The sequence below is a fragment of the Octopus sinensis genome, linkage group LG11 (assembly GCF_006345805.1).
Source record: "Octopus sinensis linkage group LG11, ASM634580v1, whole genome shotgun sequence".
NCBI lineage: Eukaryota > Metazoa > Mollusca > Cephalopoda > Octopoda > Octopodidae > Octopus > Octopus sinensis.
The window spans coordinates 28400784-28419973 of record NC_043007.1 but is presented as its reverse complement, the minus strand read 5'-3'; the positions used below and the strand labels follow the sequence as shown (position 1 = coordinate 28419973).

At 37.6% G+C, this 19190-nt stretch overlaps 1 protein-coding gene across 7 annotated transcripts in view; it reads left to right on the top strand.

The window, feature by feature from the left end:
• LOC115217480 overlaps positions 1-11875 on the top strand; it is a 32137-nt gene extending 20262 nt beyond the window's left edge. For 4 of the 7 annotated variants that reach the window (XM_036507271.1, XM_036507269.1, XM_036507268.1 and 1 more), the window contains 2 exons: positions 19-126; positions 11293-11871. In XM_036507271.1, the coding sequence (XP_036363164.1) occupies positions 19-126; positions 11293-11382 (198 nt within the window). In that variant the 3' untranslated portion in view covers positions 11383-11871. Of the gene's footprint in view, positions 1-18; positions 127-3977; positions 4546-11292 lie in introns of those variants that run through there. The other 3 variants (XR_005001195.1, XM_036507270.1, XM_029787186.2) reach the window with 3 other exon arrangements.
• The last annotated feature ends 7315 nt before the right edge of the window (positions 11876-19190 follow it).

Below are 19190 nucleotides of genomic sequence, written 5' to 3'. Positions count from 1 at the left end.
TTTATTATTTCTTGCTAGATGGGTGGTGATTTCATCATTGACCAAACTGGTAAAATCTTGTTTACCTATCGCAGTCAGACTCCAAGTGATCGACCTTCTGCTGAGCAAATTTTAGGAACCTTAAAGGTCAGTAAACCTCATTGCTGTTGACAACCTTTGAATCATTATAAATTTTTGAGATTATTAAAAATTTGATATTGTTGCCATGGTGACAATATTTAGAGAAGGAAATACTCAATATTGAAACTATTTTTTCTGTATTAAAACAGTGGAGAAGTTTATTACCTTTGCTATGGAAAAGTAGTACTTGATGGAATCGACCAACAGTTGTTTTTTTATCAACCAATAACATAATACCAAAATCTTTTCTTATTCATTAATCACACATGGGTGCAGTGATGGGTGAGATTGCTCTCAAGAGTCAAGGGAACTGAGGAGTGTAGAATGAAACAACCTACCCAGACACACAATACTGCTTGCATTTTAAACTCAAGATTGTCACCTTGGGCAAGTGTCTTTTGTTATAGATCTGGGCTGACCAAAGCCTTTGTGAATGGGTATGGTAGATGGAAACTGAAAGAAATCTATTATGTGTATGTATCCTTGTCTTGATGTCACATGATGGTCCTAAATGAGCATCTCACCATTATACAAATGATATAATTTTCACTTTTCAAATAACTTGTCTGGACATGAGGAAATACTCAGTGCTTGGAAACAAGTGAGGGTTGGTGTCAGGAAGGGCACCTGGCTGTTGAATATTCACCTAAACAAATTTCATTTAGCTAAAGCAAAAAATGGAAAAGCAGACATTACCCTTTAATACTGCAAGTTACCATTCCCTCTTCCCAATGGAGGAATTCATTACCACTGCCCATTTTTAAAACCACCATCACTTATGCTCTCACCAACAAACTGTCGGCTGCTGATATTAATCTCTCTCTCTCTCTCTCTCTCTTGTTACACCCTGTCATTACTGCTCCATCATCATCATCACTCCTTCTTTACTATTTCCTCTTCTACACTATTATCCCAATTATATTCTCTCATTTCAGTTTGTCTTCTACAATCACTTTTTCTTCTAGCTATTACTAATTAAGAGATGTCCATTGATTTGAATCTGATGATCTATTCTGGTACCGTTTAGTTTCTCCCCATATGGAATCCTTCAGAAACAACAAAAAAGATGAGTCTGACAGAATAATCTATATTTGAGTGATTTTTCTCCTGTTTCGATACTCAAACACATCCACCCACACATAATTTAGCAGATGTGTGTATGTACATACACACATCTTTTATGTGTTTGTTGGGGAGGCGAGCGTGGCCGTCTGCCAGCCTCGTCTGGCACCTGTGTCGGTGGCACATAAAAAACACCATCCGAGCGTGGCCGTCTGCCAGCCTCGTCTGGCACCTGTGTCGGTGGCACATAAAAAACGCCATCCGAGCGTGGCCGTTTGTCAGCCTCGTCTGGCACCTGTGTCGGTGGCACATAAAATCACCCACTACACTCTCGGAGTGGTTGGCGTTAGGAAGGGCATCCAGCTGTAGAAACACTGCCAGATCTGACTGGACTGGTGCAGCTTTCGGGCTCCCCAGACCCCAGTTGAACCGTCCAACCCATGCTAGCATGGAAAGCGGACATTAAATGATGATGATGATGATGATGATGGCTATTCTCCAGTTTTTACTTTCCTTTTAAATAATCCATGTTTTGTCTGGAACAATAAATTTCTGGTGTTTCTTTATACTAATCATCTTCTGTTTGTTGTTATTAATAAGAATTCACAGAATACTAGTCGTTACCTATTGCTATGCTGCTGAATAACAACCTCGTCAAGACAAAATAGATCTTTCAACAGAAACCTACTATAATGATCACATTGATAGACTCAACAACAGCCTTTTTGAAGCAAATTTAAGTTCTATCTTTCACACACACACACTCTCTCTCTCTACCCGAATATTGTTCCCTTTCTCTGCAATTTTGGTTTCTTGTGTTATAGTGGTACAGTTGTAGCTAACATTTACAGCTCAGTCACTGAGAGTGTCTTGTATCTTTTAAGTCTAAAGAAACAATGTCATGAGCTTTATAAATATTAGTAAATTGTATCCATCATTCTTTGGCAGTTTATTGACTTGCAGTGCCTTGCTGATTTTTAAAAGTTCATACTTTATATATCATTATTAATGATAATTTACAATGGAATTCTGTTTGGTGAGCTATTTTTATAGTTAGGATTGATTTAGTTCATCTAATACACTAAATGTGTTTAAAAGAAGTATTAAGGTCTCTTTGTTGTTTAATTTTCTAGTTAGAGTTAAATTATTCAGTGATTGAAAGTATTTGATTATTAACTAATGTCTGTTTTTGCCTATTAATTAATTTCTTTCAAGCATAAATTGTGTGTGTGTGTATTATATAATTGGGATTTAACCGTTGTGTTGATAATGATCATCTTCATGTATGTAGATTAGTATTTTAGTGTTACATTGACTGAATAAGTAAGATTTTAAAGTGTATAAGAGATATCTCTTAAGCTTCCAGTGACTGTATCAACTTGTTTTTTGTGTATCTGTCACAAAGAAGCTGTCATCTACATAATTCATATAAATGGTATGATTGAGTATGATTTCTCCATTGATCATGTCCTGAATGTAGACCCAAGTGGCTACTGTTTTGTGGTAGACAGAAGATAATAGTTTCCTCATTTGCTGCTTTAGCAGAAAGATTCTATATGAGATGTTTGTAAGCATTCTTCAATATTATTACAACTGTTTCCTTCAAAGGGCTGTTAATGGAGAGGAGAATCTTTCTAAATTAAATGCAGAGATGTTGAATATTTGCCTTCTTTGAAAATCTGTAAGATTTCATTTACTGAAAGTGTAGTAAGCCCCCCCCCTTCAACCTTTTCTCTCTTCATCTCTTTCTCTTGAGTTTCAACAGTTCCAAAGAAGATACTCTTTATTGAAAATGCCAAAACACTCGTACGTACAGGCACATAGAAAACACTGTAGATATAAAAATAACAAATATGAAGTGAGACAACTTGTGTGTGTTTGTGTGTTTGTGTGTGTGCACGTACACATGAATGAGGTCTTTTCTCATTTCAATTCAACTTGCAAGCTTTGGTTGTTTTCTTCCTCTTTTTAATGGAGTCAATGTGTAGAAATGTAGATTAATACTGAATACATTTGTGATTCTGTTTATGCACAAATGCCCACCTTGAGAGTCTCATAATACATTCACAAGAGACACTAGTGTGTTTTGTGAAATAATGTCTAAATTATTGCACTTTCCATCGATGTGTCTTTAAGCTCTTACATTGATCTAAGTGAAACAGAAACAGCCTGTCACTCAATCGGAGTGAAACATCAATATTTCACCAAAATCATCCCTCTTTTACCAATCAGCTCTTTGATATTGCAACATTTAGGAACTACATTGATAAAATGAAACATTAAGTCTAAATAGATAATCTTGATCACCAACTTGACATGGAAGCTGCATTGGAATACAGAATTCTGCTTTATTTACCTTGAGAGTATCTCCCATCAGGACTCATGGTGTATAAAAGTACTCGTAATGATATTGCTGACCGACAAGAATCGTCTGCTATGACTGCTGGAACTGCCCAATCACCTCATTTCATCCTGCTTTTGGTTCCTCAGTGACAAATGTCCAGCAGCACCAATATCAGCCAAATTTCTTGTCAACAATTTCGGTGTCTATTCAGGCACGTCACTGAGGAACCCGTATTAGGGGGAAATCACAGGATCTTGCAGTTCTGGGGGCTGTAACAAGTGCTTCAATATACCACGAGTCCATATGAAAGGTCATCTCAAAGTTAACACAGTATTCCATCTTTTAACACAAAATCCATTTTAAGTTGGAAATCTAGATTTCTTTTTGGTATTAATCCTGCTTTGGTAGCCATTAATTACTTATTAAGTCTAAATATTTTATGATATTTCAGAATTTTCCTGTGTAAAACGAAGCATGTGGTATCTATGAAGGCCCCAGATGAAAGCACTAACATTGAAACCTTGGGCTGGAAATCTCAACGCATGTCTTGAAGTTGATCATTGTTAATTTGTTTATTATATACATTAACAACTATATTTGTAATTATTTTTACCGGATGTTAACATCATGACCATCATCAATGGTAACACTATCGATTTTGATAATACAGATGTCTTTTATTTCTAAATGAATTCCTGAATGCACATAGAAGCAGGGGTGGACTGAGCTGTTGGTCAATTGGGCACTGCCTGAGGGCCCACACTCTACATGTTAACTCTCTTTGATATCAATGCTAAGGGCTCCACATTCTACTTGTTAACTCTCTTTGATATCAATGCTAAGGGGCTTGGTGAACAGTTATGCCTGAGGACCCTTATTACTCTCAGTCTGCCACTGCATAAAGGGCTGCTAACTACAACTGCTACATTTAGTCCTTCAAATTTTTATTTTTTTAATTTGCTTGTTTTAATAAAAGTTTATTACATTCATGAAAAATTAAGGTAGTGTTTAAAAGTAAATATTTTTGTTGTTGTTTATAAGTGTGTGTGTGTGTGTGTGCACATGAGCAGTGACAGAGTGTATAACTAAGAAATATCTCCATAAACAGTTTGGTTCAATTTCAAATTCCGCAGTTTTAACCAATAGAATATAGGTCTTAAGTAGAGTCACCTTCTTCCAACAGCTGTCATCAGCATCACCATGTGGGTTGTTTGACCTTAAATCTCTTTCAAAATAAAGTGCACCATCTTAAAAAGGGAATGTCACAAATGACAGGGTAGGCAAAGCCAGAACAACTTCGAAAATAAGTCTGTTCTATCTCAGCTGACCTAGTGCTAAGCAATTGCAACACTATAAGCCTCCTGTCCTTCTGAGATTGATTAAATAAAGAACGGGGGGGGGGGTTATACTGGGGGTTGAAGTAACGAAACATATGACATTACTAACAGACAGACAAGTCTGTTAATAACATATTTCTGTTATCATATTTCATGTAGGAAGCATTAAGAAATCTAGAAATAATTGTATCTCAGTATTTCACTCCATAAACATGTTTTGGATTCAGTCCCACTGCACAACACCTAGAGCAAGAGTCTTATAACCCTGGGGTGGGGGTCAACCAAAGCTTTGTGAATGGGTTTTGTAGAAACTGAGAAAAACAGAAATATATACATGTATGTGAGTGTGTGTGTGTTCTCTTGGTGACATTTATCTGTGTGTGAAAAGATGTCTAATCAATTGAAACATTATCTTACTTGAAAACAGGTGAAAGTTGGTGACAGGAAGTGCATCTAGATAGAGAAAATCTGTCCCAAATTTGGTCTAACTCCTGCCATCACATAAAAGAAGATGTTAAAAGGGTGTTTTCCTCAGTGAAATGACTGCACCACACTTGCAAAAACAGGAGTTAGAAAATCCTTAATAATTACCCATTAAGTAATGTTTGTGTCAAATTTTGGCACAAGGCCAGCAATTTCAGTCTGTCTGTTTCAGCAGAGATAGGTATCCTATAGATTGCTGGTGCAGATTTTTTATGATGTTGTCAGTTAAGAAAATGTCTTTAACACTCTTGGCTAAGGTAGTGGCACACTGAATCATCACCTTCTTTCACTATGGAATCAATATTTTCCTGTTTAGTTAATGTATTCCCTTAAAATTCTAACTGAACATAATATTGAGGACTTTGAGAAGATTATATAATTTTTGCTGTGATGTCTTCTGTAAACCAACAAGCATAGAGGAGAAGTCTGCAAACTACTGGAAATTGTGCATTTGTATGAAGAATACAGAAGGCTGTTGACATTATGATAAACAATTTTTTTTCATCATCATCCGCTTTCCATGCTGGCATGGGTTGGACGATTTGACTGAGGACTGGCGAACCAGATGGCTGCACCAAGTTCCAATCTGATCTGGCAGACTTTCTACAGCTGGATGCCCTTCCTAACACCAACCACTCCAAGAGTGTAGTGGGTGCTTTTATGTGCCACTGGCACGAGGGCCAGTCAGGCGGTACTGGTAACGATCATGCTCAAATGGTGCTTTTTACGTGCCACCTGCACAGGAGCCAGTCCAGCAGCACTGGCAATGACCTCACTCAAATATTTTTTCATGTGCCAATAAAGCGACACTGGTAATGATCATGCTCGAACGGTGCTTTTACGTGCCACCCGATTGGAAGCCAGTCAGCTGCTCTGGCAACTCGCTTGGATGATGCTCTCAGCACTCCACTAGCATGGATGCCTGTCATTGCTATAACTGACAAAATGTTGAGAGAGTTTGAATGTTGTTCTAAAAGAACTGCAGCAATTGTCAAGAAGTTTGCTGGTTGTTGTGTTGCTGTCACCAATTATTCATTGTGGTTGTTGTCAGCTTGGGTCAGCAGCTCTCCTTGTCTTTTTGCTGTCTCTCAATGCTCTCTGTCAAGAAGTCAAGGTGCACTGAATTTATACTGATGGTTAAGCTCAGCAAGAAGCATTCCAAAAGATAAAATCCTTGCTGGAGCCTTTTCTACACGAAGTCATGATTGGTCAGTCAGATTTTGTTGATCATGTGGGTAATATTCTCACAAATTGTGACACTGGGTGATCTGACTGCTGAATATGCCCACTGCATAACTCTCCTGTCACCGAAATTTCCTTTCACAATGAATTGAACAAAATGAGATTAGTGCAGGAACTGCAGATGTGAAATGCATAAAGGAATGTGTATTAGAAGAGGGGAACTGCAAGACTAAAAATGCTGGTTAAATGTTAGTAATATTGCAAAAACACTTGGAAAGAAGTTTGAAGAGAACACATGTATGTGTGTGAACCAGATGAGTGCAGCTAATTGTGCAACTGAGTGAATGAGTGAGTGACTCATAAATAGTCATATACATGGACACCACTGAGTTGGTGTCATATCTACCAGTGGATCAGTAGTTGCATTTGAATAGGTGTATTTGCACATGAATATCATTTACTGCAAATCACAAAATGTTATGGTTGTTTGAACACTTCTCGGTGTAATTGTAGTAGTGGTCAAAAAGTTAGCTGCTGAATATTGTTACTGATCATTCATTGTGGTTGTTACCAGCATGGGTCAGCTGTCCACATCTGTTTGCCATCTTGTTGTCTCTCAACGGTCTCTCCAAGCTTTCTGTCAAGTAATCAAGGTACACTGATGGTTAGGCTCAGAAAGAAGCATATCAAACGATGAAATCCTTGCTAGAACCTTTACCACATGAAATCATTATCAGTTAGATTTTGTTGATCACATTCTCACAAATTGTGGCATTGGGGTAGTGAACTGATTGCTGAATATTCTCACTTTGCATCACAAGGGATCACCAACTTGTGACAAAAAATAAAGTATGAAACTCAGAGTTCCCCAGTGACCCAACAGGTCACAGATAATCTAGTAATATATTAAGTCAGAATGAATCATGCCTACTTGCTTGTAATGTTACTCAGACAAACTGGCGCATAATGGGAAAATACTATGAATTATTTCCCTGAAATGTAAATACGAGCAGAATGAAACAAATTTCGCGTAAATTGGATAAGTGGTTGTGAAGATAGTAAGGGTTTCCGGAGTATAAATACCCAAAACGGTACATAATGGTAAAAGTCTCCGATATTAACTTGATCCTGGAAGGGAAGCAACTCATCCCTTTCGATTATACAATGACTTGATAACAAAAAATGTTTCTATTTTCGCTTTTCTGAAATATAATATTTTAAATAATAATGAAATTATTGTATACAGTGCTCAGGTGCACCACAACTTGTCAGAGTCAGATACATGCTTGCGTGTGTATGGAGGGAAGAAAATCAGGTGTAGTGTTGGCGAATCTCAGGAAGCATGGAAGTTTTGAAGGATGCAGTGCTCCGGCAACTAACAACTGATGCCGGCAGTTTGTTCCATACTTGAGCAACTCTTAGCGTGAAAAAATGTTTCCTAAAGTCATGGGAGCTGTGCTGTTTTCTGACTTTGTAAACATGTCCATGGGTGTTAGACAGGTGTTGTTTGAAAAGGTGCTCAGAGTTATTATTTGTAAGATGGTTAATAATTTTATAGGTGTCTGCCAAGTCAGCTGCCAGACATCGGGGTTTCAATGTATCATTTAGAAATATTTTTAAGTGAATGGGATTTCAAAAATGTGAGTTGTTTATACAATAAGTATTAATATTTAGCTTTCTTTAAACTGACAATATTTTAATGGTTTTTAAAATTATTTTCAAGTGAATACCATTACAAAAATTCTTTTTGGCATAAATATTTCGTAAAAGATCCGGGGATTTATTCCATCTCAATCACAGATCTTAAAATTAATTTTTAAGATACGTTCGTAACCTCAGTGTGAAATAACTTTTTTCTGTATGCTTATTTCGAGTACATTCAACATATCTCACTTCCAAAGATTTGGTTGCTATTTCCAGCACTCCCTGCTACCATGTAACAGCTATTTGCGATAAAGGACCCGAAATGCCTGTTACGTGGTAGCAGGGCGTGCAAGAAATAGCAGCCAAATATTTCCTTTTTCTGGGGAAAGGAACTGCTTACGCTTGATTTTGATGTCACGTCCGTTGAAAGCATGCAAAATAACATGGAAAAGGAAAAAAAAAAACACGAAACAAAACTCTGTTGCTGGGAAACTCGGACTTTCCCGGTGACCCAACGGGCCACTAGTAGTCTAGTTCACTATAAATGGCATGCGCTAGTCTCGAACCTCGGCCCGCGATGTTTACATTTTATATCACCTTAGAATGCATCGGGTTCTACAATATCCAGTGTGCCTTTCCCTTTTTTAAGACTGTATGGTGTGATTTGAGGGAGATCTAACTGCTATTTCTACCATGTTGATCTTTGTTATTGTTTACGTTACCAAGGAAACGCTTTTATTGATTACATTACTGTTGCTAGGTTACCCAAACATGGCTGACGAAGGTGACTTGAAGCAGTCTTCTTGTGATGCAGAGACACTGCAACACGGAGCTGATAACGACAAAACATGGTCCATAAATAGAACAGAAACTAGCAGTAGTGTAGGAGGACAAGGGATCGAATCTGTTGACAGATTAATACAGATGTCGAGCAATGATAGCGCTGCTAAATCAACTTACGTCCGCAACACCGTTCCCACGACAGAAAATCCGTTTGAAAAAGCCAACAGATATTTATATAAGCATAATTTGTTCTCGCTTTTTCAGGTGAGGTGTTTTTCCCACCCCACCTCATTCTCTGTCTGTATTTCTGGCTTTTTAAAAATATTTCTGCAAGCGCGCCCACGCGTTTAATTGAGTGTTTAAGATGCTTGTTTCACAAAGTTAAGTTCAATTCTGGTGTAACATCTTATTTACCATAGAATCAAGTCATGTCAATGAAACCGGGTCGATAGAAACCATGAATTGCATCCAAAAGATTTTACTTGTTAATGGAAAACCCTACTTTGCCATATGTTAATTCTGTTTGTGTCTATGTTAGTCTGTGTGTGTCTTTGCATGTCTGTATATGTGTGTGGGTATTTTCTTTTTGCATTCATATTATTTCAAACACTCCCTAGAAAACAAATTATAAATGTAACTCTCCATTCTAGAATTTTACCAAATCCTAAATCTATCAAAATAGTTTTTGTTTATTACAAATAAAGCTTAACTGTCTTTATTCTACAGAATAGCCTTCAACCAAAACTGTCAATGGACCAATAACTTTTTTATGTTTATAATGCACCAATTTATGGATTCACTGAAAGGGGAATAGAAAGTGCCTGCTGGCATGGGGACATTGGGATAGGCTGTAGATTTGCTCATCCCAAATCCTATGTGAGCAATACTTGTTTCACTCACCTGAAGACCACGGAGAATGGCCTCTAACAACACAGGGTCAGGGCAGAAGATGCAATGCCACCACCATGGGAATGTTTGGATGGCACATGCACTGCTCCTAAGAGGAAATAAACCGTGGATGTAGTCCAGACAGCAGCTGCTGAACAATGAGCTTTGCTGGAGGTTGCATAGAGGATTGTAAGGCAGCTGACATGGCTTCAATAGACAGCAAGTCTAAGAAACACATACCAGCACTTAAGACCACTTCAAACAATAAAGGATCCAGGACGGCTGCCTCTAACACACCTGTACATGTCAGGACAGTGGCCACTCCTGGCACCCTGTATGTCACACCAGTATTCCTTCTGGACTGCAGGAGCCCTCATAATGTCTCACCAATGCAAAACCCAGTAAATGAGAGACTTAGTGACATGCAATCAAGTATTATGCATGGCACTAACAGAAACACATCTGAACATGGACGTATCAGATGCTCAGATACACATACCGAAGTATGTAGTGTTTTGAACTGATAGGAGAGAAAGAACTCATGGTGGAGTAGCAATGTACACCTGGGAAGATGTCACGCCTGTGGTCCTACTGTCACACTCAAACTGATGGTACACTTTAAACAGATGAAAATAGTAATATGTACTACATATCGCCCACCAGATGCTCCAAACCATGGGGACTCATTTGAAGAGAGACCCCAGAAAATGAAAGAAGTATTAACCAACCTGGATAACAGCCTGCACACACTTCTGGAGGACTTCAGCCTCCCTAATGTTGAATGGCTTGAGGGCCACCTTCTCTCAGGTGTGTCATTATGGAATGAATAATGCTCCACCCAACAGTCCAGTATTTGGAACCTATCACATAATAACAAGTTCCACATTCTTTTGGAAGCAAGTAAACCTCATTGAGCTTATTCTTCTCTCCCTGACTTCTGCTGAAAATGAAAGCCATGAGGAGTGAAAGCTTTCCTCATTTCCACTCTGTAGTACACAGCCATGACATGATAAATCTTATATTGGTTTTAATGATGGAAATTCAGTTGTTCAATCAGCTGAACTTCTTCTTGATTGAATTATAGTGTTAGTGGTTGGGTACTAACACTTGTATCTTTTATGTAATACTCAGGAAGAATCATTTGACACGATGTATGACAAGCTAGCTTTGTTATACAACTACAACCAATCCATTGGTTTTCCAACAGTTTCCTTCTACACAATTTTACTCACAAAGCTTCCTCAAGTTATGGTTAAAGACACTGGTGTCACTTGATGATATCAATCAGCGAACCTGATGATTGTGAACTCCTAAACTGTGTGACCACGCATGTACTCGTAGAACGTACACAATGCATATGTTAATAAATTGTGAGAAATGAATGATTACTTCAGTTTCCTTTAGCTGTTTTTGTATTAAATGAATTTTCTTTCTCTTTGTTCTATTCAGGAGTTGGTAATGAATGTGGCATACAAGCAACCTTCAGACTCCATCAGTTTTATGGTGAGTGAAATTGAAAAATTTCGAAATCAGTCCTGAGACAATAACAATGTGGAGAAAACCAACCAACCACTGGATCTCATCTACTGTCAGATGAGGTAGACATCAGGCTGAGATGTGGTATTCACCAGGGTTGGGTGTGATAGACACTGAAGTGAGATGTAGTTAGAAACCAGAGAAAATGAAAGCGGGAGTGTGTGTATGTGTAATAGACACTAGGATGAGATGTGGTATTCACCAGGGTTGGGTTTAATATACTTGAATTTCTTACTGTGTGTTATATTTCAATAAATTGTATTCAAGTGTTTCTTGTGTTATACTTTCCTGCAATGTCCTTTACTGTTGAAAAGTGTAATGGCAATATTAGATGTTATTTTATGACTGATTGTAGGTGTTCAAATGTTTGGTATATTTTTGTACTCTTATTGAACTGTACTCTACCAGTGTTTATATTTCCTCAACTAACTTTATCCATATTGTTCCATGTATCATATGGATGAATAAAACTATGTTCTCGTACATTTAAAACCTTTTCTGCATCTCGGGTTTAAAAAAAATTATTTTTTCTATTCTGTTAAAGTATGTGATCAAGTAGTTAGTGTGTTGCTTTCATGACCGTCAGATCGTGTGTTCATTTCCTGGATTGAGTAGTGTGTTGTTTTCTTGAGCAAAACATTGCATTTTACATTGCTCTAGTATTGTGTGGAAACCGGCATATCAAAGAATAGACTCAATGTTTCGTCTGCATATCGTAAAAAGTGACTAAAAGAGGTTGAGGTAGGGTTTGTACTCTGACCTCATAAAATCCTCACTAGCAACAACTTACCCAAGAAAGAGACCCATGGGTTGAAGGTTTGTTGCCTGAGTGGGGCAAAGATGTCATCTGCCAGTAGTAGGTAATCGACAACAAATGTGGCGGGGGGGGGGGGGTTGGGGGTCAGCAATATGCTGATATATGGCACAGCTCCCTACTACTACTACTACTACTACTACTGATATAGGTTTGACACGGCTACAAAGTTTGAAATTTTCGTGTGTTGCATTGTATAATCATACTGACACTTATATGACAGGAGTCAACAGCTTAAAACTTATTCCTAAACTAAACCCAATGTACTGATTTCATCTTGGTTATCTCTGTTACTAATCATGTCAAACTTTTAAACTGGATGAGGTTTGCTCCAGCTGTGACATATTCTACCATACAACCTAACATATTTCTTGTCACATGAAAGTTAATAATAGCAAGGGTAAATAAAAATTCAAATCTATTTATTTGTTTACCTTGTATAAGATCCACTGCTTGTGTACAATTTATTTGACCACAATATCATCATCATCATCATTACCACCACTGCCAAGCTATTGCATCTTAATTTACTTAACAGAAATGTTATCTTGAGGTTTAGTGGCAGCAAGTCTTTTCACATCTCAAGACCTACAGAAATGTGCCATCTATTTGTTGTTTTATGTTCCATCCCAGACAGTTTTCTTCATCGATAACACAGATCTTGCATCCTATGAGCCCTCTTCCAGCCTTGTTTCTGGACACATACAATCTATTGACATTGCTTTTAATGTGCAATCCTTTGCTCTTTGTCATCAATTTCCTCAAGCTCATTCTTTGTCCATTAACAACACCTGCACCAAATCACATTAAGCAGACAGCCTATGTATTCATTTCTCTGATCTTGTTCTTTCCATTGAATCTATTCTCCATAATTAATTTGGTTCTGAGGTATTCTCACCTAAAGCCTTCCTTCATTTCACACTCCTTAATTTTGTCACACTCTAAAATACCCAGATACTTAAATCCATCCACCTCACCATTCTTAATTCTCTCACTGTTAGCCAGCTCTACACCATCAGTTGACATTACTTTCCCTTTGTTTATGATAAGCACACCACACTTATTAATCCCAAATTTCTTCCTAACATCATTACAGAATATCTCCACTGTTGAGACCACACCATTTATTTCACACTCACTCTTACAACAGATCTATGTCATTCCTATGCAACACATGATTCAACTTTTCCCCCACTTTTCGAAGTGTACCCTGCTGTCACTTTCCATAATATCTGTGTGATTGTCATTATTATTAGTATTATTATTATTTCATATACATACAACAAATTAAACTGTTGGAAAAAATTTTAACATCGGATTACAACAAGTAACCTTAGATACCAAGGACCTTCCTAAGTATCCTAGCTGTCCCTAATAACAATGCTTTCTGGAGTTGCACTTAATTAGGTTTTATGCCTATTTCCTTTATCTATCTGTTCCAATCTTTAGGTATAGATCCTAATGCACATATAACTACTGGGATACATTTTACCTGCACCTTTCATAGCCTTTGTAATTCAGTGGCCAGGTCTTGGTACTTTGCTGTTTTCTCTATACCTCTTATATTGACTTTCTCATCATTTGGGACTGTAAAGAAGACCCACCCACTGCGACAGAATTGGGATCCTAAAACCAAGGTGCTACATAAAAAACACTGGTGATGGTGCCATGTAAAAAGCACCCAGTACATTCTGTAAAGTGATTGGTTTTAGGAAGGGCATCCAGCTATAGAAACCAAGCCAAAACAGATTGTGGAACCTCATAAGACCCCTGTCAAGCTGTCCGGCCCATGCCAATATGGAAAATGGACGTTAAATATTGATGGTGATTACTGGTGTCATAGTTTGAGGAAAGACTACAACATCTGGCATGTGGCTACATCAGTGAACTGCCAGTAGTACCTCATATCTCTCTTTCTCCTCATTACTTGGACATTAAGGAAATCAATAAAGAAATATATAAGTTTATGGTTGCCCTTATTGAGGAATATCTTTGTCACCAGTAGAAGCAATTTTCCTTTATGTCAACTCAGAAAACATTGGGAAAGTACTTCCAAGATGAAGACCAGCAATCAGTTGATATTTGTTGAGTATTTTTGTAGAATGCATTGCCAAAAGCTAAGTATTTCAGTTTTGGAGTTATCAACTTGTAGCTGAATAGGCAGAGTTAATCACCACTACACACTACAACTACACAACACTGCACTCATTCCTGTACCACTATTTATTATTAAGTGATAATTGTACCCCCTTCAGCCACATACAATCAATTGTACCCCCCCTCCTCCCACATACAATGATGAAAATAATTTGAGCTTCATCATTTTTTTTTTACCATCAGAAATCAACAGAAATATTTTTACAAACTAAAATGATCAAGAATTAGGTTTAGTTGTAATGGACAGAATATAGATGTTGGATCAAAGAAAGATTTTAGAACCATAATGATATGAGTAATGTACTTTGTAGACATACAAGCCTGTTATGAAGAAGTGAGTGAGGGTAGACCACAAATATTTTTGCTGCTGAATTCAAGAATGTCTAGTGAAGATAAATCAATGACTCAGTCAGGAAGTTCTGAAAACCTGGACAGAAATATTTACATTACAACAACAGTAAAATCAGGAATATGATTGATAACTAGCACAATATCCATTCCCACCTGACTCTCCTCTTCTTGTAACACCCCACTAAGTTGCACACCCAAACACCATTGGAAGATTTCATTTTATTAAACATTTGGTTTTCAAATAGCACAGGTAACAAGAAGTGATATCACAACTAACTCCCCTTTATATCCTAAACAATCCACACACAAACCTATGACAACTCTTCCCAGGACATTACCTTCTCTTTCAACTCACACTGTCTTGGTAAACAACCCATCAACAGCAATCGTTATCATAAAACACTCACATCACAGTCAAGAAAGCAAAATCCACTTTTACAAACTTCAAAAAATCCTTTTAGACTAAGTTTCACCAACAAACAGAATCAAGATTTTCAGAATTCAACAATAATACCAAGGGAGATTTTATATTACATGTATCTTTTTTGTAGGAATAATAAGTCTGTCTTCCTGACCGTCTGTTTGTCTGACTGTATGTGGCTGTCTGTCTGTCTATGCAGTGTGTAACTGTGGCTTTGAACTGGTTGATTCCCCTCCTTATTCGACTGATTTAACCCCATCTGACTATCTTCTATTCCCCAACACCAAAAAAAAAAAAGAAAAAAACCCCCACTTGACTGGGAACCAGTATCACAATGATGATGATATCATATCTACTGTTGCTTACTTATTTGAGCAACAAGACAAAAACTTCTTCATCCAAGCACTGCAACACTGATGGAAGATGTATGTGGACTGCAAGCGAACTGTGATGAAAAATAAACTTCATTTGATTACATTACATGAAAGTATCTGCCAACCATTGCATGCATGTATGTATGTATGTATGTATGCATGCATGTATGTATGTATGTATGCATGCATGTATGTTTGTATGTATGTCATTATTCATTTTATTTCAAGATTTCTTGCCAATAGAGTAAGAACCAGTTTCTAACCTAGATCCAAGGTTCCTTCATTGGAATTTCATGATCAACAACTGGGTATTTTTGTTTGTGCGTATGTATGTACTGACATACATATGTATGTACGTATGCACATGTGTGTGTATGTATGTGTGCTACAAGGTAACAGCTGGTTGTATTGAGTATTTATCCTGTGCATTTCAAGGGTAAGCATAATCTATACAATATATATAGGACTGAACTTTAGGGTCTGTGCACAGCATCTGTCGTATATTTAGAAAATAGTTTCCTCTAATATCATTCCTTTGCTGGTTTGCTATTCATGAAACAACAGCTCACTCTCTCCTGAGTCAACAGCTAAGTTTTTTTTATTATTATTCAAATAAATCGTCAATAAATCTAGGTTTCCCCCTTCTTTCAATATCTCAATTGCCAAAACCACATGTATTCCATTTCAGTTTCAGTTTCAGCCAGCCTCCCTCCTCATTGCAAAATGTTTATACAATAAATTTGTCGATTTGAATGTACATGTGTATTAATTTAGTGTTAATAATAATAGGCTTAGGAGTTGCTGTGTGGTAAGTAGCTTGCTTACCAACCACATACTCCCAGGTTCAGTCCCACTGCATTGCATCTCGGGTAAATGTCTTCTACTGTAGTTTCAGGCTGACCAAAGCCTTATGAGTGGATTTGGCAGACAGAAATTGGAAGAAGCTTGTCGTATATATAGATACATACAGGGTGTGTAAGATATTTGAGGACAGATTTATGTTAATAAAAATTAGATATATAATAACAGATAATAACTTTACAAAAAATGCTATGGGGATAAAAATAAATCTTTTCTATAATGTTATTCAATAAAGCCTCCTTCAGCTTCAACAACTGCTTCTATATGAGAACTAAATCATCTACATGCTTGAATCAAGTGGTCCTGGTTCATTCTGGACATTACTCTGACTATGGCAGCTTTCAAAGAATCTTTGGTGTTGTGGGCATGTTCATTGACCTCCCTCTCAACAACACTCCGCATGTAATAGTCCAATGGATTGAGATCTGGGGAATTAGGAGGTCAAATGTTAGGGGTTATGTGATCATGAAAATTTTCAGCCATTCATTCCTGTGTTACTAGAGTCATGTGAGATAGTGCTGAGTTTTACTGAAACATATATGGCCTTCCATTGCATACACTGTCTATTCAGGGCTTAACAATTATTTCCAGGACATCAATGTAGGTGGCAGAGTTAATTCTAAGGCCTTGTGGAAAGAAGTAAGGAGGCATCACATGTCCTTCATTGCTGACAACCCCAAAAACCATGACAGTTGCAGGAAATTTTGTATGCATAACATTTGCACATAACCATCTGTCATTTCTTCTGTTAACTTTTTGATCTTGGTCGAAGTTTTTCTCATTAGAGAAAAACCAAATCAAATCTTCTGCTGAATTTTTCAGTTTGTTTAAGAGCCTTTTAGATCTGATGTAGTGATTTTCTTTTGCTTTTCTGAAAAATTGACCTTTTCTCATCATATAAGACTTATAACTAATGTCTTCATGGACAACATTTCTGACTTTTCCTTCTGACACATGGAGATCTTTTGCAACTAACTTCATGGACTTTCTGGGATTGTAATGAAAGGTCTGTTGAACTTACTGGATAAATTCAGGTGTTCTGATGATTTCAGAACATTTAGAATGCTTTTTATGCTTTGATACTGGTGATACGTTTCCATCTTCAGTCTCTAGCTCCTTACAAACTTTGTAGATGAAAGATCTGGAAACTTTTAAAACTCAAGATATTTCTAAATTGTTATGCTCAGACTTTATAACCACAATAACAGCATGCCTCTTTATTTCTTGAGTAAGCTGAGGGTCTGCCATTATTATTTTCTGAAACAAAGATTATACAGTGAGCAAAATATGCTGCAGTGACCCCAAAAAGGTACGTCCTCAAATACCTTATGTACCCTGTATATGTATATGTTTGAGTGTTTGTGTTTGTCCCCCCACCGTCGCTTGACAGTTGATGTTGGTGTGTTTACATCCCTGTAACCTAGTGGCTCAGCAAAAGAGACTGATAGAATAAGTGCTAGGCTTACAAAGAATAAGTCCTGGGGTCAATTTGTTCAACTAAAGGCAGTGCTTCAGCATGGCTGCAGTCAAATGACTGAAACAAATAAAAGAAATAGTTAAATATTATGACTTTTTCTTATAAGCCTGTTGAGCTAAGTAGGGACTAAACCCCGTTTGCATAGGGTCTGTGCACAGTGTCCAATTTTGCATATGTTATACCCCCACTCTCCCCCACCACCACAATTTTAATTTGTACATGAACTGTTTCACCTGACGACTCCCATACTCCTCCAGTGTGAGTACATATTCTGCTTACTTTTCTCTTTGTCTCATATACCTTCATGCAGGCATCCAGATGAGTGTTGTATACAGTTAAAGGTGCCACATATATAAACATTTAGACATATATTTTAAACTGTCCTACATAACCGCCCTATCCTCTCTTCCTGGTCAACCTTCATGCTCTATTCTCATACCCTCTTCATCTCTTCTGGGCTTTTGCTCTGGATATTGTATGGAATGGGGAAACTGATTTATTGTAATTCACTGAATAAACTATGTAGCAAAGCTTCATGCTGGCTGGAAAGCATTTGTTTGTGCAGATCTTCTTTTCAGCAGATGACAAAACTTCCACAACTGCCTTCTCACCATCACAATGAAAGGAAGGCGTGGGGAGATTATTGAAATGTTGGAGTGATGTCATGTTGATGTGTATGGTGTGTAAGAAGTAAGATGGAGAGAAGCCTCTGCTAGATCCCTCATGGGTAAGGCACAGAGATTCAAATTCTTCTGGGTAAGCAGGAGTGATGGAGTGGATGGTGTAGGCATATTGTTAGCAGAAAAGTAAGTAGATAAAGTAATTGAGGTAATCATAGTATGTGATAGGGTAATTAAGATGAGACTTATCATAGGTAAATGAACACTTACATTTATCTCTGCTTATGCTCCTCAGTCTGGGTTGGCTGATGAGCAGGACCAATTCTATGAGGTCCTTTTGCAGACTACCTCAACAACAAATAACAGAGACTTCATTATTGTGGCTGGTGACTTCAGTGGACATGTTGGACAGCATCCTCATGGATTCCATGGAGTGCATGGTGGTTATGGTTTTGGCCCTAGGAATGAGGAGAGAACAAGACTGCTGGAGTTCTGTGATGCAAATAATCTCACAATCTGCAACACTAACTTCAGAAAACCAGCCAGCCACCTAATCACTTATCAGTCTGATGGGTACATGAGCCAGATTGACTACCTCCTCACCAGACAATGAGGTTGACTGATGCTTGCAAATACAAAATCTTTCTAGGTAAAGAGTGTACAACCCAACATAGGCTACTAGTTAGTGACTTCAGAATTAGAGCTAGAAAGACTCACAGAAATAAACCAATCTGGA